The 23,282-nt window shown below is 46.9% G+C and overlaps 1 protein-coding gene across 1 annotated transcript; it reads left to right on the top strand.

Moving 5' to 3' along the window:
* Nucleotides 1-1,628: 1,628 nt before the first annotated feature.
* Nucleotides 1,629-4,541, top strand: LOC125552069 (pyruvate decarboxylase 2). Its single transcript, XM_048715534.1, has 6 exons — nucleotides 1,629-2,308; nucleotides 2,419-2,582; nucleotides 2,918-3,568; nucleotides 3,675-3,792; nucleotides 3,886-4,074; nucleotides 4,179-4,541. The coding sequence occupies exons 1-6, from the start codon at nucleotides 1,784-1,786 to the stop codon at nucleotides 4,347-4,349; spliced, it is 1,818 nt and encodes a 605-aa protein (XP_048571491.1). The 5' UTR covers nucleotides 1,629-1,783; the 3' UTR covers nucleotides 4,350-4,541.
* The last annotated feature ends 18,741 nt before the right edge of the window (nucleotides 4,542-23,282 follow it).

Here is a 23,282-nt window from a genome sequence, read left to right as displayed (position 1 = left end):
TCATCTCTAATCAGTCTAGCAAGCGCGATCGCGACAACTCTTTGTGCTGAAAAACCCCGCGGTTTCTTTCTTTTCCAAATATTCCACGCAATGTAAGTTGCAAGGAGGGTGATCTCCTCCCTGACCTTTTCCTTGGTCCTGCCGCCTGTGCACAACCTAGACCACCATTCTTCAATGGATGTTGTCGAAGAAGCCACTACACCAATCCTGTCATTAGATTGTTGGAACTGCATCCAGACTTCTTTCGTAAAGCAGCAGGTCAAGGTGATGTGACCGGGCGTCTCCTGTTCTTGGTCACAAAGACAACAAAAGTGGTTGTGCGGCAATCCCCTTACTCGTAGTCGATCCGCCGTCCAATTTCTGTTTTGGAGAAACAACCATAAGTAAAATTTTACGTTCCTCTCCATCTTGCCCCTCCGCACCTTGGCCAGTCTATGGCTATCGATCAGCAGTGATACGCGGACGACAAAATTCAGACGATTTACAGACAACACATACATCCAGCCGGACATGCGCATGAATGAGCAGGGTACCGGCCGCTGGATTTCCAAGTCGTGCATAGATCGGGCAAAAGCATCGTGTGTGGAGCAATTTCGGCTATCAATTCTTGCCACAAATTGGGCATCATAAGCAAAGGCGGCCGAGTAGACCCGATTAGCAGTTAGGGTCCAATGGATCTTGTCTTTATTGTTCGTAGGAGTCACCATCTATAGCCGCTCCCATAGTTGGACAAACTGACTGAGCTGCATTTCCATTGCAATTTTTTGTAACCCTTGCATTCATCTTACATTGTGAACAGACATGAACGTCGCCTAGGGTGTGTGCGCTTCAAAATAATTATGATTTCGGCATAAACAAATACGTAATAAAACTAGTGTTTAATTTGTTGACGCCAACCATTCAGGTACCTCGCGTCGACGTGGCTTGCATGGTTGGCTGGTGACTTGTCGATGACTGGGTCCAGAATGTTAGTGACACACGGGTGTCTGTGTCTGGGTTTACTGTATCTTTCGGAGGTCATTGACGTACGGCGACCTCCACCTCTCGGCATTCAAGCATGACAGTGCGGTGCGATTCACCATCGTCCGTGCACGAGTTGGTCTCGCCTCCGCGGCCGCGTTGCACACCCGACCAGGCAGGGCAGGTCGGCAGGTTCCGGACGGAATCGAGTCCGACCCGTGTGTGCCTGTCCACCTTTTTTTCTTCTTTTGAACGTAGTGTCTGCCTGTCCACCTTGCGCAGCAAACAAGACCCAAAACCGCGACTTGCGCAGCAAACCAAAACCGCTGTCCCACGCCCAGCCCCAGCCCCGGCCCCCAGGGAAGGAAGGGAAGATCTCGCCACCAAAAACGAAAGAGCATTCATTGCCCGCGGCGAATCTAATGAACACATTCTAGCCTCGTGCCACTGACACGTGCACCTACGCGACGCGCGGCCCCACCGGGCAGTACCCGGGATGGGTGCGCTGCGCACCGGGCCAGTCCCCACCGCCGCCCGTGGTTTTCCTTTCGCCGAAGAAAAGCAGGCGAGTTTTGCACGAGCACCCCCGTCTTCCCACGAAACCCCCGATCCCCATCCCGTCTGCAAGCCAAGCCAAGCCCAGGTATAAATGGAGGACGTCTTCCCCTCCCAGAAGACCACCAAACCAGCACACGTCAACGGAACAGCTTAGCAAAATCCCCACCAAGGTGTAGAATATTCCCCAAAACCCCACGTCCCCTCCCTCTGCCGCCGCTCCCACTCCACCAGTGTGCCACCCGGATCGATCGATCGATCGACAGCGATGGACACCCACATCGGCTCCGTCGACGGGCCGTCGCCGGCGGCGGTGAACGGCGCGGTCGGCTGCCCGGCGTCCGCGCCGGGGTGCCCGATCATGTCCTCCCACCCCGTGGTCTCCGCAGGCGAGGCGTCGCTGGGGCGCCACCTGGCGCGCCGCCTCGTGCAGGTCGGCGTCAGCGACGTCTTCGCCGTGCCCGGGGACTTCAACCTCACGCTGCTCGACCACCTCGTCGACGAGCCCGGGCTGCGCCTCGTCGGCTGCTGCAACGAGCTCAACGCTGGCTACGCGGCCGACGGCTACGCGCGGGCCCGCGGCGTCGGCGCCTGCGCGGTCACCTTCACCGTCGGCGGCCTCAGCGTGCTCAACGCCATCGCCGGCGCCTACAGCGAGAACCTGCCCGTCATCTGCATCGCCGGCGGGCCCAACTCCAACGACTACGGCACCAACCGCATCCTCCACCACACCATCGGCATCCCGGACTTCTCGCAGGAGCTGCGCTGCTTCCAGACCGTCACCTGCCACCAGGTACCTACGCACGCGCGTTTCCTCAACATGCATTGCCCCTTCCTCATTCGATTCCTCCCTCTAATTTGTTGACGAGATCTCGCTGTTCTGCTGTTTGTTTGTCGATTCAGGCGGTGGTGACCAACCTGGACGACGCGCACGAGCAGATCGACACGGCCATCGCCACGGCACTCAGGGAGAGCAAGCCGGTGTACCTCAGCATCAGCTGCAACCTCCCCGGGCTACCTCACCCCACCTTCACCCGTGACCCAGTCCCTTTCTTCCTCGCCCCCAGGTACCAACTGCCCCTACTCTGTTCTTATCCCAAGTCTTCGTTTCCGTGTACGTAGTGCTTTGAATCTGATCAGAGGCTTGTTTCCCGATTATTGTGCCAACACTTTATCTTGGATCATGGAACGTTTCCCCCCAATTTTCTACTCCGTGCTGGGAGCTTAAGATTTTATCACCACAAAAATGTGCCCAGTTGAATCATTAGCGTTGAGAATTTCAGATCGTGAATTTTGGTGTTATCTGTATCTGAAGTGACCGATGCACTTAACAGAGTACTGTTGTAATATGATTGTATTTGAAGCCATCTGATGAACTGAACTGTGTTGTGAAAAATTACAGGATGAGCAACAAGATGGGGCTCGAGGCTGCAGTGGAGGCAACCGTCGAGTTCCTGAACAAGGCGGTGAAGCCAGTGCTTGTCGCCGGCCCCAAACTGCGCGTGGCCAAGGCGGGGAAGGCCTTCGTCGACCTTGTGGACGCCAGTGGCTATGCCTATGCTATAATGCCATCGGCCAAGGGCTTTGTGCCAGAGACGCACCCCCACTTCCTCGGCACCTACTGGGGCGCCGTCAGCACGGCCTTCTGCGCCGAGATCGTCGAGTCGGCCGACGCCTACCTCTTCGCAGGCCCCATCTTCAACGACTACAGCTCTGTTGGCTACTCGTTCCTGCTCAAGAAGGACAAGGCCATCATCGTGCAGCCTGAGCGTGTCATCGTCGGGAACGGCCCGGCATTCGGCTGCGTCATGATGAAGGAGTACCTGTCTGCATTGGCCAAGCGGGTTCAGAAGAACACCACCGCCTACGAGAACTACAAGAGGATCTTCGTGCCTGAGGGCCATCCGCTGAAGGGCGAGGCGAACGAGCCGCTGCGTGTCAATGTGCTCTTCAAGCACATCCAGGACATGCTGACGGGTGACAGTGCAGTGCTCGCTGAGACCGGTGACTCCTGGTTCAACTGCCAGAAGCTCAAGCTGCCCGAGGGCTGCGGGTGAGCTTTCCTGATTCTACTTACAATCTTGTGATGGTGCATACTTCCTCCTTGTTTGTCTTGTCTTGTGCTAATTAAGCAGGGTTGGTTGGTTGTTTGCACGCAGGTATGAATTCCAAATGCAGTATGGCTCGATTGGATGGTCAGTGGGTGCATTGCTCGGGTACGCGCAAGGGGCGAGTGACAAGCGTGTCATAGCCTGCATTGGTGATGGGAGCTTCCAGGTGAGATATCCCTCGATCTGATGATCTCTGCTGCCGCGTGCTGCAATCTGTTTGCACTGCGTGCTGACGTCCGGGGAATTCCGTTGTCTGCAGGTGACAGCACAGGATGTGTCAACTATGCTGCGGTGCGAACAGAACAGCATAATCTTCCTGATCAACAATGGCGGGTACACGATCGAGGTGGAGATCCACGACGGGCCTTACAATGTCATCAAGAACTGGAACTACACCGCCCTTGTGGAGGCCATCCACAACGGGGAGGGCAAATGCTGGACTGCCAAGGTAAGCACTGCATTCTTTTGTCCATTGCATAGGCCAATGTAAGCATCAGAAGGTGGAGGCGAGCTTGCGGAACTGCTGCTGATGCATGCTTTTGTGTTGCGCAGGTGAAGTGCGAGGAGGAGCTGACGGCGGCGATAGAGACGGCGCTGGGGGAGAAGAAGGACTCTCTGTGCTTCATCGAGGTGATCGCGCACAAGGACGACACCAGCAAAGAGCTTCTGGAATGGGGCTCCAGGGTCTCTGCTGCCAACTCCAGGCCACCCAACCCCCAGTAGACCAAGCACGCCTGCATCACTAGTAGTCGCAGCCAGCAGCACGTTGCCATCAAATAATGTTGAACAGTTTATCTTTGCTCTTCTGTTATGTTCTTAGTTTTGTGCCTACTAGTTACTTGTGAGCTGTGGCCATCGCCTGTGTTGTATCCTGCCAATGCTAAGAAGATCATGAGATATTTTTAGCTTGCCTCAGCTATTTGTGTGTGTGTGCCTTTTTCTTTCAAAATGTGCTGCCAATGTAGTTGAAAATCACGAGCTACTCCTGAGTGGCTCCTTGAGGAATCTAGAAGCGCAATGCTACATGCATGAACACAGAATCTTGCAGATAGGATACTTTTGGTAAGAAATTGAGCTGATAGTGGTAGCTAGTAGTGCAACTTTTGGAGCAGTTCGGCCCTTTTTCTAGAAAACAGGTACTAATTCTGGAGCAAGTAGGCTTGGCGCTTTGCTCTCGGCAAAGGAAAGCCCTGCGTACGTATACATGCATCTGCTGCATCTCCTGGAGCTACTGTGTTTGTTTGTGGGTTTTGATATTGCCACCTTGTGCTGCTTTCGCCGGCTAAAAGACGGACAGCGTGGCAACGGATCGGCCAATCAGCCATTTAATCACCTATAAAAGCGAAAGGCATGCCCTGCGTTTATGTGGGAGCCACACCGCAAATATCAGAGTCTGCTTTTTGAGTAGAAAAGTGAGATAACGACAACCTTTGAAGTTTCCGCATGTAACAAGGACACGGGACAGGGTATCCGCCGCTACGTGGTGTGGTTCATCTGCCCCTTGTTTTCAATGCGTCACAGCATCTCCAGCAGCCCCAAGACGCCCTCAAAGCCACTTTTTTGACGCCGGCAATAAAATATCCCCTACTCACGTCCCCAAAGCCTCGCTTTTCGCGGCATTTAGAGAAAATTGACGCCGCCAGTCCCATCCCAAACCCAGCCCCCGGGGAGCAGCTGGGCGTGCCGGCGATGCCTTCTTCTTGCGGTTGGCCCACCGTCGGCCTCCCACAACCTTTCTCCTCTCGCCTGCTCCTCTCTCTCTCTCTCGAGCGCGGAGCGCGTCGGCGCGGGGCGGAGCGGCGTCCAGCTCAGACGCGCGTGGTCGGCGTCCGGCGTGCTCGAGGCGAAGGCCAGCCCCAAATCCCTCTCTAGCGCTTCGTAGCTGTCCGGGGAGGCGGCTGGCAAGCCAGCGGCAGGGCGAGCTCGGGCGAGGACGAGCGGGGCCGCGTGCGAGGCAACGCGGCACGGGGCCGGGTAGCGGGAGGTGCGGGGGACCCGACGACGAAGGACCGGGGCGCAGCCGGTCCGGGATGAGGCGGGCGCGTCGACGGAGGCTCCTGCCACCTCGGAGCAGCAGCCGGCTCGGGAGCAGGGCCGGACGTGGGCGCGCGAGATGGCGTGGCTGGGCGCCGAGGGCTCGGGCGGAGGCCAGGCCAGTGCGAAGACGGCCGAGGCGCGGGCGGAGCCGGCCGGCGCAGGAGCGGAGGCCAAGCGGGGCGGCGCAGACCTGTGCGGAGTCGGGTCCAATGCAGGCGCAGGACGAAGCGACCACAGCGAAGCGAGCGCGTTGACGTCGGGGCCGAAGATGCAGGGCGTGCGATGGAGGAGCGAAGAGGCACGGTCGGAGCATGCTTGAGCTGACCGACCGTTCGCGTGGACGCCGCCGGTGTGGCTGGCCGCCTGTGCTCAAACGAGCCAAGCTAGCTAGCTAGCAAGCGCGTACACAGCTGAATCGATTGGCTATGCTCTGCTAGCTAGCTAGCTGGGCACGAGTACTTGTACTCATAGGGACGGAGGTGGCCAGCGAACCCTCGTGCGGAGGAGCGAGCTCGGCGGCGAGGCCGGGCCGGCCGTGGCTGAGGCGGGCGCGGCCTGGGCACGGCTTGGGGATGAACACGGCTGAAAACATTTTCACTCACAGGCCAAAATTTTCGCCGGCAGCCTCCAAGCGGCGAAAAAATACCTTCTGGGGGCTCAACGGCCGGAGATGCTCTCACGCTAGTTCAGATTATGGAAGAGTTAAAAGCACCCTAGGTAACTCAACTTGCATGGAATGTGATGATTTACTTCGAAACTTGTAAAATGCAATTTCACCCTGCCCCAGTGCAATGCGATGATTTAGCCCGAAATTTGTAAAATGCAACTCCACCATACACCAGCTTGCACCGAATGTGTTGATTTGGTCCCTGGTCTATCACAACGCGACAATTGGCAGCCAGGTGACCGGATCGGTCGTAGCCTGCACTTTAGCAAAAAACACCCTGTCGTTTTGTCTAATTAACTCACACTATAGGGGCACCTGAATCAAATCTATCTCAAATCCCCTTCGCGCCCGCCCATTGCTTCCCTGCTGTGTTCCCCATCTCCAGCTCCCCGCTCCTAGCTCGCCGCCGCCAGCAAGCTTTCAGCCGCAGTCCAGCTCGCCCTCATGGTCTCCTGGGATGATCTATCGAGCTCCTCGTTTGACGGCGACTCCGTCACCAGTTAGGTTTGCCCCCTTGGTGATGCAGCTAGGGTTAGGGTTAGGTTCAGGCAGGAAAATTAGGAATTTGACTGAAGAGGCCTATTTATTTTGTTGTAGGCACCTGCCACCATTTTCTGCTCAGAATGGAGAGGCCTTGCTACCGAATTTGCTTCTAGATGTGAGCACCTAGCTGTGTGTGAGAAGCTGCTGGCATTTTGTTCAGTGGATAGTGATAGGAGGTTCTTGATGTCTACTACACAACCTTCTTCTTGTAGACGTCGTTGGGCCTCCAAGTGCAGAGGTTTGTAGGACAGCAACAAATTTCCCTCAAGTGGATGATCTATCAATCCGTGGGAGGCATAGGATGAAGATGGTCTCTCTCAAGCAACCCTGCAACCAAATAACAAAGAGTCTCTTGTGTCCCCAACACACCCAATACAATGGTAAATTGAATAGGTGCACTAGTTTGGCGAAGAGATGGTGATACAAGTGCAATATGGATGGTAGATAATGCTTTTTGTAATATGAAAATATAAAAACAGCAACGTAGCAAGTGGTAAAAGTGAGCACAAATGGTATTGCAATGCTAGGAAACAAGGCCTAAGGTTCATACTTTCACTAGTGCAAGTTCTCTCAACAATAGTAACATAATTGGATCATATAACTATCCCTGAACATGCAACAAAGAGTCACTCCAAAGTCACTAATAGCGAAGAACAAACGAAGAGACTATTGTAGGGTACGAAACCACCTCAAAGTTATTCTTTCGGATCGATCTATTCAAGAGTTCGTACTAGAATAACACCTTAAGACACATATCAACCAAAACCCTAATGTCACCTAGATACTCCAATGTCACCTCAAGTATCCGTGGGTATGATTATGCGATATGCATCAAACAATCTCAGATTCATCTATTCAACCAACACAAAGTACTTCAAAGAGTGCCCCAAAGTTTCTACCGGAGAGTCAAGACGAAAACGTGTGCCAACCCCTATGCATAAGTTCACGAGGTCACGAAACTCGCAAGTTGATCACCAAAACATACATCAAGTGGATCACGTGATATCCCATTGTCATCACAGATAAGCACATGCAAGACATACATCAAGTGTTCTCAAATCCTTAAAGACTCAATCCGATAAAATAACTTCAAAGGGAAAACTCAATCCATTACAAGAGAGTAGAGGGGGAGAAACTGTTGGGGAACGTAGTAATTTCAAAAAAATTCCTACGCACACGCAAGATCATGGTGATGCATAGCAACGAGAGGGGAGAGTATTGTCCACGTACCCTCGTAGACCGAAAGCGGAAGCGTTATGACAACGCGGTTGATGTAGTCGTACATCTTCACGGCCCGACCGATCAAGCACCGAAACTACGACACCTCCGAGTTCTAGCACACGTTCAGCTCGATGATGATCCCCAGACTCCGATCCAACAAAGTGTCGGGGAAGAGTTCCGTCAACACGATGGCGTGGTGATGATCTTGATGTTCTACTATCGCAGGGCTTCGCCTAAGCACCGCTACAATATTATCGAGGATTATGGTGGAGGGGGGCACCGCACACGGCTAAGAGAACGATCACGAAGATCAACTTGTGTGTCTAGAGGTGCCCCCTGCCCCCGTATATAAAGGAGCAAGGGGGAGGTCGGCCGGCCCTTGGGGCGCGCCAAGGAGGGGGGGAGTCCTCCTCCTAGTAGGAGTAGGACTCCCCTTTCCTAGTCCAACTAGGAAGAGAGAAGGGGGAAGGAAAGAGAGGGAGAGGGAGAGGGAAAGAGGGGCCGCGCCCCCTCCCCTAGTCCAATTCGGACTCCTCATGGGAGGGGGCGCGCCACCTCCTGGGCTGCTGCCCTCTCTCTCCCCTCATGCCCACTAAGGCCCAATACTTCCCCGGGGGGTTCTGGTAACCCTTCCGGCACTCCGGTTTTCTCCGAAATCACCCGAAACACTTCCGGTGTCGAATATAGCCATCCAATATATTGATATTTATGTATCGACCATTTCGAGACTCCTCGTCATGTCCGTGATCACATCCGGGACTCCGAACAACCTTCGGTACATCAAAATATATAAACTCATAATGAAACTGTCATCGTAACGTTAAGCGTGCGGACCCTACGGGTTCGAGAACAATGTGGACATGACAGAGACACGTCTCCGGTCAATAACCAATAGCGGAACCTGGATGCTCATATTGGCTCCTACATATTCTACTAAGATCTTTATCGGTCAGACCGCATAACAACATACGTTGTTCCCTTTATCATCGGTATGTTACTTGCTCGAGATTCAATCGTCGGTATCTCAATACCTAGTTCAATCTCGTTACCGGCAAGTCTCTTTACTCGTTCCATAATACATCATCTCGCAACTAACTCATTAGTTGCATTGCTTGCAAGGCTTAAGTGATGTGCATTACCGAGAGGGCCCAGAGATACCTCTCCGACAATCGGAGCGACAAATCCTAATCTCGAAATACGCCAACCCAACATGTACCTTTGGAGACACCTGTAGAGCACCTTTATAATCACCCAGTTACGTTGTGACGTTTGGTAGCACACAAAGTGTTCCTCCGGTAAACGGGAGTTGCATAATCTCATAGTCATAGGAACATGTATAAGTCATGAAGAAAGCAATAGCAACAAACTAAACGATCAAGTGCTAAGCTAACAGAATGGGTCAAGTCAATCACATCATTCTCCTGATGATGTTATCCCGTTAATCAAATGACAACTCATGTCTATGGTTAGGAAACTTAATCATCTTTGATCAACGAGCTAGTCAAGTAGAGGCATACTAGTGACACTCTGTTTGTCTATGTATTCACACATGTATTATGTTTCCGGTTAATACAATTCTAGCATGAATAATAAACATTTATCATGAAATAAGGAAATAAATAATAACTTTATTATTGCCTCTAGGGCATATTTCCTTCAGAAACATCATAAGATCCAACTATAATAGCAAAGCTCGCGATACATCAAGATCGTATCACCTCAAGAACACGAGAGAGAGAGAGATCAAACACATAGCTATTGGTACATACCCTCAGCCCCGAGGGTGAACTACTCCCTCCTCGTCATGGAGAGCGCCGGGATGATGAAGATGGCCACCGGTGAGGGATTCCCCCTCCGGCAGGGTGCCAGAACGGGTCTAGATTGGTTTTCGGTGGCTACGGAGGCTTCTGGCGGCGGAACTCCCGCTCTATTCAGTGCTCTGATGTTTTTAGGGTATATGGACATATATAGGTGAAAGAAGTCGGTCAGGGGAGCCACGAGGGGCCCACGAGGGTGGGGGTGCGCCCAGGGGGTAGGGCGCGCCTCCCTGCCTCGTGGCTTCCTCGAAGCTTCCCTGACGTCTACTCCAAGTCTCCTGGATTGCTTTCGTTCCAAAAATAACTCTCCCGAAGGTTTCATTCCGTTTGGACTCTGTTTGGTATTCATTTTCTGTAAAACTCAAAAACAAGGAAAAAAACAGAAACGGGCACTGGGCTCTAGGTTAATAGGTTAGTCCCAAAAATTATATAAAATAGCATATAAATGCATATAAAACATCCAATGTTGATAATATAATAGCATGGAACAATCAAAAATTATAGATACGTTTGAGACGTATCAAGCATCCCCAAGCTTACTTCCTGCTCGTCCTCGAGTAGGTAAATGATAAAAACAATTTTTTTGATGTGGAATGCTTCCTAACATATTTATCCATGTAATTCTCTTTATTGTGGAAAGAATATTCAGATCCATAAGATTCAAGACAAAAGTTTAATATTGACATAAAAACAATAATACTTCAAGCATACTAACAAAGTAATCATGTCTTCTCAAAATAACATGGCCAAAGAAAGCTATCCCTACAAAATCATATAGTCTGGCTATGCTCTATCTTCATCACACAAAAAATTTAAATCAATTACAACCCCGATGACAAGCCAAGCAATTGTTTCGTAATTTTGATGTTCTCAAACTTTTTCAATCTTCACGCAATACATGAGCGTGAGCCATGGATATAGCACTATAGGTGGAATAGAATGGTGGTTGTGGAGAAGACAAAAAGGGAGAAGATAGTCTCACATTAACTAGGCGTATCAACGGGCTATGGAGATGCCCATCAATAGATATCAATGTGAGTGAGTAGGGATTTCCATGCAACGGATGCACTAGAGCTATGAGTGTATGAAAGATCATCAAAGAAACTAAGTGGGTGTGCATCCAACTCGCTTGCTCACGAAGACCTAGGGCATTTGAGGAAGCCCATCATTGGAATATACAAGCCAAGTTCTATAATGAAAAATTCCCACAAGTATATGAAAGTGACAAAATAAGAGACTCTCTATCATGAAGATCATGGTGCTAATTTGAAGCACAACTGTGGAAAAAGGATAGTAACATTTTCCCTTCTCTCTTTTTCTCTCATTCTTTTTTTTTGTTTTTATTTGGGCTGTAACGCCCTCGATGCAGCTATATCTCCCACGTGGCGAAGCACGACTTAGAGGCATAACCGCATTGAAAGCAATGTCGCAAGTGAGGTAATCTTCACACAACCCATGTAATACATAAGGGAAAGAGATACATAGTTGGCTTACAATCGCCACTTCACACAATTACATGAATAAAGCATTACATCATCCAAATACAATCAAGGTCCGACTACGGAACCAAAATAAAAGAAGACTACCCCAAAAGCTACACAGATCCCCGATCGACCCCAACTGGGCTCCACTACTGATCAACTAGAACGAAACAACGTAAAGGACAAGATCTTCATCGAGCTCCTCCTTGAGCTTGGTTGCGTCACCTGCTCGGTTCAACGGCACCTGCAAGCTGGTTTTGGAAGTATCTGCGAGTCACGGGGACTCAGCAATCTTACACCCTCGCGATCAAGACTATTTAAGCTTATGGGTAAGGTAAAGGTATGAGGTGGAGCTGCAGCAAGCGACTAGCATATATGGTGGCTAACCTATTCTCAAAAGAGAGCGAGAAGAGAAGGCAAAAGCAAGGTCGAACAACTATGATCAAAAAGTGATCCTAGAACAACCTACGTCAAGCATAACTCCAACACCGTGTTCACTTCCCGGACTCCGCCGGAAAGAGACCATCACGGTTACACACGCGGTTGATGTATTTTAATTAAGGTCAACTTCAGGTTTTCTACAACCAGACATTAACAAATTCCCATCTACCCATAACCGCGGGCACGGCTTTCGAAAGTTCAAATCCCTGCAGGGTGTCCCAACTTAGCCCATCACAAGCTCTCACGGTGAACGAAGGATATTCCTTCTAGCGGGAAGACCCGATCAGGCTCGGAATCCCGGTTACAAGACATTTCGACAATGGTAAAACTAAACCAGCAACACCGCCCGAGTGTGCCGACAAATCCCGATAGGAGCTGCACATATCTCGTTCTCAGGGCACACCGGATTGTCCAAGGTACGGGTAGGCCAGCTCAGAGTTGCCCCTGGTGGCCACCGGTAGCTGACAGGTTGGACCAACACTCAGAGGAGCACTGGCCCGGGGGGGGGGGGGGTAAAATAATGATGACCCTCAGGAGCGTGACTCCCAAGGGAAAAGAAAAGGCTAGGTGGCGAATGGTAAAACCAAAGTTGGGCATTGCTGGAAGAGTTTTATTCAAGGCGAACTGTCAAGGGGTTCCCATTATTACCCAACCGCGTAAGGAACGCAAAATCTGGAACATAACACCGATATGACGGAAACTAGGGCGGCAAGAGTGGAACAGAACACCAGGCATAAGGCCGAGCCTTCCACCCTTTACCAAGTATATAGATGCATTAATTAAATAAGAGATATTGTGACATCCCAACAAGTAAACATGTTCCAACAAGGAACAACATCTCCATGTTCCAACAAGGAACAAACTTCAATCTTCACCTGCAACTAACAATGCTATAAGAGGGGCTGAGCAAAGCGGTAACATAGCCAAACAACGGTTTGCTAGGACAAGGTGGGTTAGAAGCTTGGCTTAACAACATGGGAGGCATGATAAGCAAGTGGTAGGTATCGCAACATAGGCATAGCAAAAGAGCGAGCATCTAGCAAGCAAAGATAGAAGTGATTTCGAGGGTATGGTCATCTTGCCTGAGATCCCGCAAGGAAGAAGAACGAGTCCATGAAGAAGACAAACGGACGTAGCCAACGTATCCTCACAAATGCAACGTTACCGGGACTAACCCGAAGAAGCAACACCGGAAAGAAGCAAACAACATAGTAAAACATCCACCACATAAACATGACATGATGCACAACCAAGTATGATGCATGTCCGGTTTAAAGATTCATGGCATGGCAAAGTGCACAAACAATCCTACAAATTAAGTGGAGCTCAATATGCAATGAGTTGCATATTGACGGAACACCACATCAATTATTTAGTTCACTCCCGGTTAGGTACTCAACAATATTAAAGGTTGGTTAACATGACAAGAGGTGAAGCATAACAAATCTATACCATCTAAACAATTTAAATGGGGCCAGATATAACAAACAACAAACCCGGTAAATCCCCATATGCATTAGTAATTTAAAGCAAAAAACAATTTTAACCATTTAAATGTTATTATCATGATGAGAATGGCATGTGCAAGTTTATGCAAGTTTTATGAAAATGTTGACAAGAGCATTATATGAAGCATTTGTCATCGTGGCGGAAACGAAAGGGGTGCCACGACAACGATAACGGAACGGTACCACGGCAACGTTCTGGTTCCGACAACTCATTGAGACGTCGGTGCAAAAGAAAGTGTGGTGGGAGCGTGCAAAAGATGGTGGGGTGATCCCGGTTACCGGGTGTCCCACGAGTTGGCGACAAGGAAACGAGTGACAATTTGGACACAGTGCAAAACCCGAGCATCTCAAACATCGCAAGCATTCGTTCACGGACGTCATCTCGAGGTTATACCTTCGGAGCGTGCAAAGGGGACGATTCTCGTTCGTAGAGGGAAGTAGACGTTCTCGCGATGGCGGTAGTGGAAGTAGACGTTCTCGCACGCTCTAGGGTCGACGGTAGAGGTTCTCGCGATCTCGGTGACGGTAGTGGAACATGATGATCCGGATAGGGTACTTGGCAACATGCACGTCGTCAGTAGTTGTGCACAATCGTTGTCGGACTTGATGGGTTCGAGGTCCTCGGACATAGTGGTACATGTTCGTTTTTCGGAGAGGTACATGGCGTTCTTCGGTCATAGGTACTTGACGTTTTTCTATCCGGGTCTTCGGCGACGGTCGTGGTACACATGACGTTGGGGTACTTGTCAGTCCGGGTCTTGGCGGAGTAGATGTACACATTTCGTAGATGAACTTGGCGTAACCGTGCGGTAGTCGAAATTGGCGGTCCGGTGCGGTAACCAACACGTAGGGGTACGCTTGTTGAAGCGGAACTTGACGAAATCCAAATGGAGGCAGCCGTTTGTTCGGGGACATTGCGACAACAGCAGCAGCCGGAAGTGCTCGCGGGTGAGAGGGTCGGCCCTAGGACTGATGCAAGGAGCAGCAGGGGAGGTCCAGCGATGGGCATGGAGCGGCAAGGCGACGAGGACAAGGCACGTCGGGGCAGCAAGGCGGAGCGGAGCAGAGGCGGAGGCGCCTGGCATAGGGACTTGGCGCGGCGACTCCTCGACGCAGGGAGCAGCGGCTGCAGGCTGGAGCCATGCGGGCGGCGGGACGGCGACGAGCGCTGGCGAAGACGGGGAAGCAGGGCAGCAACGTGACTTGACGCGACTCCGGCGAGGGAAGAAAGTAGTAGGAGGCGGCGGGGCTTGATGGATCCGGACGAGGGACTTGACAGGAGCGGCGACCGCCATGGACGAAAGAGGGGAGCTGCTCGCTGGAGACGGCCGGAGGCAGAGGCACGACGAGGAAGGAGGAGAGGCCGGCGTGGTCCTGGTGGAGCTCGGCGGTGGCGTCGCAGGCCGGCATGGCAGCACCAAGGGGAGGGTGAGGATCGAGGAGAGGGTCTCCTCTGGTGGCGCAAGAGGAGGAGGGGGAGACATGCGGGATTGAGAGAAGCGCGAGGGGATTGAGTGCTGGGAGGGACGAAGGGAGAGGCGGCGGTGCGGGAAGGGGTCGAGGGAGAGATGGGATCGAGAGGGAGAGGAGATGGGCTCTCTCCCTACGCTAGGGTTAGCTGGGGAGTGGGCCTTGGGAGGCCGGCCCAATGGAGAGGAAAACGGCCAGGGGCCTTCTGGGCTGCTCTCTCTCCTACTCTCTTTCTCATTTCCTTTTATTTGCCAAAAATAGCAAATAGCAAAGGCATAAATAAGAGAAAGAAAAGGTTGGAGAAGGAATTTGGGCACTGGGATAATTTTCGCGGACTCGTAAAAATGTGCATGGTCCACGAAAAATGGAGTGGCCATTTTTCAAAGTTTAAATTCAAACTCATTTGATTTAAATTCAAATGATTCGAATAGGAAGTGAGGGTTAGGAAGGTCCAAAAATGTTGAGGTTTTTGGTGGAGCTCCGGAATATGATGAAAGAAATATATGGCCATATTGGAGACCAAGAATTAAGATAACAAAGGCATTGGGATATTTTGCAAATGTGTTTGCGGTAAATCCAAATAATTGGAATATTTACTATAGCTCTCTAAATATCGAGAGGATATGTTGTAAAGAGAATCACCATGTGAATTCCCTCGGTTTAAATGGATCAAAGATCCATGCCATTTGTTTAGTTGAGTTAAGAAAAAATAATTAAATGACATGATGGCATGATCACATGATGCAATGCACATGATGCAACGAACCAAAACAAATCACACGACAACACTCGGAAACATGGAAGGCATCTGTAGCTCCGGTCTTGGGGCGTCACATGGGCCTTTTTTTCTTTTGGCCTCTTTTATTTTTTTATTTTTCGTCCGGAGTCTCATCCCGACTTGTGGGGGAATCATAGTCTCCATCATCCTTTCCTCACATGGGACAATGCTCTAATGATGATCATTGATACGTCTCCAACGTATCTATAATTTTTGATTGCTCCATGCTATTATATTATCTGTTTTGGATGTTAATGGGCTTTATTTTACACTTTTATATCATTTTTGGGACTAACCTATTAACCGGAGGCCCAGCCCAAATTGTTGTTTTTTTTGCCTATTTCAGTGTTTCGCAGAAAAGGAATATCAAACGAAGTCCAAACGGAATGAAACCTTCGGGAACGTGATTTTCTCAACAAACATGATCCAGGAGACTTGGAGTGGGCATCAAGAAACAATCGAGGAGGCCACGAGGCAGGGGGTGCGCCTACCCCCTGGGCGCGCCCTCCACCCTCGTGGGCCCCTCGTTACTCCACCGACCTACTTCTTCCTCCTATATAAGTCCATGTACCCCGCAAACATCCAGGAGCACCACGAAAACCTAATTCCACCGCCGCAACCTTCTATACCCGAGAGATCCCATCTTGGGGCCTTGTCCGGACCTCCACCGGAGGGGGATTGATCACGGAGGGCCTCTACGTCAACTCCATGGCCTCTCCGGTGATGTGTGAGTAGTTTACTTCAGACCTTCGGGTCCATAGCTAGTAGCTAGATGGCTTCTTATCTCTCTTTGGATCTCAATACAAAGTTCTCCACGATTCTCTTGGAGATCTATTCGATGTAATCTTCTTTTCTGGTGTGTTTGTCGAGATCCGATGAATTGTGGGTTTATGATCCAGATTATCTATGAACAATATTTGATTCTTCTCTGAATTCTTTTATGTATGATTTCTTTATCTTTGCAAGTCTCTTCGAATTATCAGTTTGGTTTGTCCTACTAGATTGATCTTTCTTGCAATGGGAGAAGTGCTTAGCTTTGGGTTCAATCTTGTGGTGCTCGATCCCAGTAATAGTAGGGGAAACGACACATATTGTATTGTTGCCATCGAGGATAAAAAGATGGGGTTTATATCATATTGCATGAGTTTATCACTCTACATCATGTCATCTTGCTTAAGGCGTTACTCTGTTCTTATGAACTTAATACTCTAGATGCATGCTGGATAGCGGTCGATGTGTGGAGTAATAGTAGTAGATGCAGAATCATTTCGGTCTACTTGTCGCGGACGTGATGCCTATATACATGATCATGCCTAGATATTCTCATAATTATTCGCTTTTCTATCAATTGCTCGACAGTAATTTGTTTACCCACCGTAATACTTATGCTATCTTGAGAGAAGCCACTAGTTAAACTTATGGCCCCCGGGTCTATTTTCCATCATACAAGTTTCCAATCTATTTTATTTTGCAATCTTTACTTTCAATCTATATCATAAAAATACCAAAAATATTTATCTTATTATTATTATCTCTATCAGATCTCACTCTTGCAAGTGGCCGTGAAGGGATTGACAACCCCTTTATCGCGTTGGTTGCGAGGTTCTTATTTGTTTGTGTAGGTACGAGGTGACTCGCGCGTGGTCTCCTACTGGATTGATACCTTGGTTCTCAAAAACTGAGGGAAATACGTACGCTGCTTTACTGCATCACCCTTTCCTCTTCAAGGGAAAACCAACGCAGTGTTCGAGAGGTAGCAATCATCACACTTTTATTTTCTTACAACTCAAGAATTACAACTCGATACTTAGAACAAAATATGACTCTATATGAATGCCTCCGGTGGTGTACCGGGATGTGCAATGAATCAAGAGTGACATGTATAAAAAAATTAAGCATGGTGGCTTTGCCACAAATACGATGTCAACTTCATGATCATGCAAAGCAATATGACAATGATGATGCGTGTCATAATAAATGGAACGGTGGAAAGTTGCATGACAATATATCTCAGAATGGCTATGGAAATGCCATAATAGGTAGGTATTGTGGCTGTTTTGAGGAAGGTAATGGTGGGTGATATGGTACCGGCGAAAGTTGCGCGGCACTAGAGAGGCTAGCAATGGTGGAAGGGTGAGAGTGCGTATAATCCATGGACTCAACATTAGTCATAAAGAACTCACATACTTATTGCAAAAATCTATTAGTTATCGAAACGAAGTACTACACGCATGCTCCTAGGGGGATAGATTGGTAGGAAAAGACCATCGCTCATCCCCGGCCGCCACTCATAAGGTAGACAATCAATAAATAAATCATGCTCTGACTTCATCACATAACGGTTCACCATACGTGCATGCTACGGGAATCACAAACTTTAACACAAGTATCTCTCAAATTCACAACTACTCAACTAGCACGCCTTTAATATCACCATCTTCATATCTCAAAACAATCATCAAGTATCAAACTTCTCATAGTATTCAATGCACTCTATATGAAAGTTTTTATTATATCAATCTTGGATGCCCGTCATATTAGGACTAGTTTCATAACCAAAGCAAATTACCATCCTGTTTAGGACTCTCAAAATAATATAAGTGAAGCACGAGAGTTCATCTATTTCTTCAAAATAAAACCACCGCCGTGCTCTAAAAAGATATAAGTGAAGCACTAGAGCAAATGACAAACTACTCCGAAAGATATAAGTGAAGATCAATGAGTAGTTGAATAATTATGAAACTATGTGAAGACTCTCTAACATTTAAGAATTTCAGATCTTGGTATTTCATTCAAACAACAAGCAAAACAAAAGAAAATAAAAAGGCGCTCCAAGCAAAACACATATCATGTGGTGAATAAAAATATAGCTCCAAGTAAAGTTACCGATGAACGAAGACGAAAGAGGGGATGCCTTCCGGGGCATCCCCAAGCTTAGGCTCTTACCACTCCTTATTCCGTAGTCCATCGAATCTTTACCCAAAACTTGAAAACTTCACAACACAAAACTTAACAGAAAACTCGTAAGCTCCGTTAGTATAAGAAAATAAATCACCACTTAGGTACTATTGTGAACTCATTCTAAATTCATATTGGTGTAATATCTACTGTATTCCAACTCATCTATGCTTCATACCATCTGATACTACTCATAGATTCATGAAAATAAGCAAACAACACATAGAAAACATAATCTGTCAAAAACAGAATAGTATGTAGTAATATGTAGGTTTCGACTACTTCTGGAACCCCAAAAATTCTAAAATAAATTGGTGGACGTGAGGAAATTTTCTATTAATCACCTGCAAAAAGAATCAACCTCGTGAGCGCTAAAGTTTCTGTTTTTTACAGCAAGATCGCAAAGACTTCCCCTAAGTCTTCCCAAAGGTTCTACTTGGCACAAACACTAATTAAAACATAAAACCACATCTAAACAAAGGCTAGATGAATTATTTATTACTAAACAGGAACAAAAAGTAAAGAACAAAAACTAAAATTGGGTTGCCTCCCAACAAGCGCTAACGTTTAACGCCCCTAGCTAGGCATGATGATTTCAATGATGCTCACATAAAAGATAAGAATTGAAACATAAAGAGAGCATCATGAAGAATATGACTAGCACATTTAAGTCTAACCCTTTTACCATGCATAGGGATTTTGTGATTAAACAACTTATGGGAACAATAATCAACTAGCATAGGAAGGCAAAACAAGCATAACTTTAAAACTTTAAGCACATAGAGAGGAAACTTGATATTATTGCAATTCCTACAAGCATATATTCCTCCCTCATAATAATTTTCAGTAGCATCATGAATGAATTCAACAATATAACCATCACATAAAGCATTCTTTTCATGATCTACAAGCATAAATTTTTTATTACTCTCCACATAAGCAAAATTCTTCTCGTTCGGAATAGTGGGAGTATCATAAGAAACTCGAATACTATAAATTGTTTCCACATTAAAAGAGTAATGTTCAGAAAAGGGGTAATCATAATCATGACAAGTTTTATAAATATAATCATCACTACTTTTTATAGCATAAGTGTCATCACAATAATCATCATAAGTAGCAACTTTGTTCTCATCATAATCAATTGAAACCTCTTCCAAGATAGTGGAATCATTACTAAATAAAGTCATGACCTCTCCAAATCCACTTTCATAATTGTCAAAATAAGATTTAACATCCTCCAAAATAGTGGGATCATTACTTCCTAAAGTTGACACTCTTCCAAACCCACTTTCATCAATATAACCATCATACATAGGAGGCATGCTATCATCATAATAAATTACCATATCAAAACTTGGGAGACTACAAATATCATCTTCATTAAACATAGCATCCCCAAGCTTGGGACTAACATTAATTGCAGCAAATACATTTTCAAATATGTCATTCTCATCAAACATAGCATCCCCAAGCTTGGGCCTTTTCATATCATAAGTATAATCACTCTCATCATTAATAGTATGGATAGCACCAATAGTATAACAATTATCATCATCACAATGAGTAATAGGAGCAACATCATTTGGGAGGGATACATTTTTACCTTTGCTTCTCCGTCTTTTCTTTTTCTTCTTCACATCATGTGTGGGTTTAATCCTCCTTTCAGAGCTCCTTATTAATGAGATTGGTTGAATAGGAGGCTCCTCCTCGTTACCTGATTCATCATAAGAAATAATAGGAGAATATAGGGAAGCCTCTTCCCTTTCATTAGTATTCTCTTCGTCTTCTATTTGTTTTCTTTTCTTTATGTAACTGGCAATATAAGGATTTTCAATGCAATTCACCGCACAATACATAAAAATTTCTTCTAGATCAATATCGAGGAATTTCTCAAGGTTATATTCTGGAATATGCTTAGTTATACGTTTCATTTCTTCATAACCCAAAATCAAACTAAGTTCATTATGATGTGCAAGGGAAATCAAATCATCACAATTTTTGTGCACGATACGATCATGAAACAATTTGCATTGGAGATTTAAATGACCATGTTCATTGCAAAGTTCACAAGTATGGCGAAGAAATTTTAAATTTTCAGCACAAACATCTAGCCTCTCTTGCAACCATTTAGTTTCCAAATACTTATGCCTCTTGAAAATCTATCTCACCTATTTGGTGTGTGCTTGCAAGCTCTATGTATTCCACAAAATTTGACATGCTTATAAGAGACATTTTCATCATGACTAGTGCAATCATCATTAGTACTATGGATATTCAAAGAATTCATACTAACAACATTGCAATCATGCTCACCATTCAAATATATAGTGCCAAACATTCTAATGCATTCTTCTTCTAATATTTTGGCACAATTATCGGAATCCTTATTTTCATGAAAGATATTAAAAATATGAAGCATATGAGGTACCCTTAATTCCATTTTTTTGTAATTTTCTTTTTATAGACTAAACTAGTGATAAAACAAGAAACTAAAAGATTCGATTGCAAGATCTAAAGATATACCTTCAAGCGCTAACCTCCCCAGCAACGGCGCCAGAAAAGAGCTTGATGTCTAATACACAACCTTCTTCTTGTAGACGTTGTTGGGCCTCCAAGTGCAGAGGTTTGTAGGACAGCAGCAAATTTCCCTCAAGTGGATGACCTAAGGTTTATCAATCCATGGGAGGCGTAGGATGAAGATGGTCTCTCTCAAGCAACCCTGCAACCAAATAAGAAAGTTCCTCTTGTGTCCCCAACACACCCAATACAATGGTAAATTGTATAGGTGCACTAGTTCGGCGAAGAGATAGTGATACAAGTGCAATATGGATGGTAGATAATGGTTTTTGTAATCTGAAAATATAAAAACAACAAGGTAGCAAGTGGTAAAAGTGATCACAAATGGTATTGCAATGCTAGGAAACAAGGCCTAAGGTTCATACTTTCACTAGTGCAAGTTCTCTCAACAATAATAACATAATTGGATCATATAACTATCCCTCAACATGCAACAAAGAGTCACTCCAAAGTCACTAATAGCGGAGAACAAACGAAGAGATTATTGTAGGGTACGAAACCACCTCAAAGTTATTCTTTCGGATCGATCTATTCAAGAGTTCGTACTAGAACAACACCTTAAGACACATATCAACCAAAACCCTAATGTCACCTAGATACTCCAATGTCACCTCAAGTATCCACGGGTATGATTATACAATATGCATCAAACAATCTCAGATTCATCTATTCAACCAACACAAAGTACTTCAAAGAGTGCCCCAAAGTTTCTACCAGAGAGTCAAGACGAAAACGTGTGGCAACCCCTATGCATAAGTTCACGAGGTCACGGAACTCGCAAGTTGATTACCGAAACATACATCAAGTGGATCACGTGATATCCCATTGTCACCACATATAAGCACATGCAAGACATACATCAAGTGTTCTCAAATCCTTAAAGACTCAATCCGATAAGATAACTTCAAAGGGAAAACTCAATCCATTACAAGAGAGTAGAGGGGGAGAAACATCATAAGATCCAACTATAATAGTGATACGTCCATTTTGCATCATGCTTTTATATCGATATTTATTGCATTATGGTCTGTTATTACACATTATGTCACAATACTTATGCCTATTCTCTCTTATTTTACAAGGTTTACATAAAGAGGAGAATGCCGGCAGGAGGGATTCTGGGCTGGAAAAGGAGCAAATATTAGAGACCTATTCTGCACAGCTCCAAAAGTCCTGAAACTTCACGGAAGATGTTTTCCAAATATATAAAAAATACTGAGAGCAAGAACCTCACCAGGGGGGCCACACCCTGCCCACGAGGGTGGGGGGGCGCGCCCCCTACCTCGTGGGCCCCCTGGTGGCCCTCCGGTGGCCATCTTCTGCTATATGGAGTCTTTCGATGGGAAAAAAAATCATAAGCCATCTTCTCGGACGAAACTCCGCCGCCACGAGGCAGAACCTTGGCGGAACCAATGTAGGGCTCTGGCGGAGCTGTTCTGCCGGGGGAACTTCCCTCCCGGAGGAGGAAATCATCGCCATCATCATCACCAACGCTCCTCTCATCGGGAGAGGGAAATCTCCATCATCATCTCAAAACCCTAGTTCATCTCTTGTATCCAATTCTTGTCTCCAAGTTCGGGATTGGTGCTAGTAGTGTTAATTACTCCTTGTAGTTGATGCTAGTTGGTTTAATTGGTGGAAGATCATATGTTCAGATCCTATATGCATATCAATACCCCTCTGATTATGAACATGTTTATGCTTTGTGAGTAGTTACTTTGGTCCTGAGGACATGGGAGAAGTCTTGCTATTAGTAGTCATGTGAATTTGGTATTCGTTCGATATTTTGATGAGATGTATGTTGTCTCTCCTCTAGTGGTATTATGTGAACGTCGACTACATGACACTTCACCATTATTTGGGCCCAGAGGAAGGCATTCAGAAGTAATAAGTAGATGATGGGTTGCTAGAGTGACAGAAGTTTAAACCCTAGTTTATGCGTTGCTTCGGAAGGGGATGATTTGGATCCATATGTTTCATGCTATGGTTAGGTTTACCTTAATACTTTTCTTGTATTTGCGGATGCTTGCAATAGAGGTTAATCATAAGTGGGATGCTTGTCCAAGTAAGGGCAGCACCCAAGAATCGGTCCACCCACATACCAAATTATCAAAGTATCGAACGTGAATCATATGAACGTGATGAAAACTAGCTT

This window comes from Triticum urartu, chromosome 4 (genome assembly GCF_003073215.2).
Source record: "Triticum urartu cultivar G1812 chromosome 4, Tu2.1, whole genome shotgun sequence".
Lineage (NCBI taxonomy): Eukaryota > Viridiplantae > Streptophyta > Magnoliopsida > Poales > Poaceae > Triticum > Triticum urartu.
Note: the sequence above shows the minus strand (reverse complement) of the source record. Positions and strands in the feature narration are given on the sequence as shown.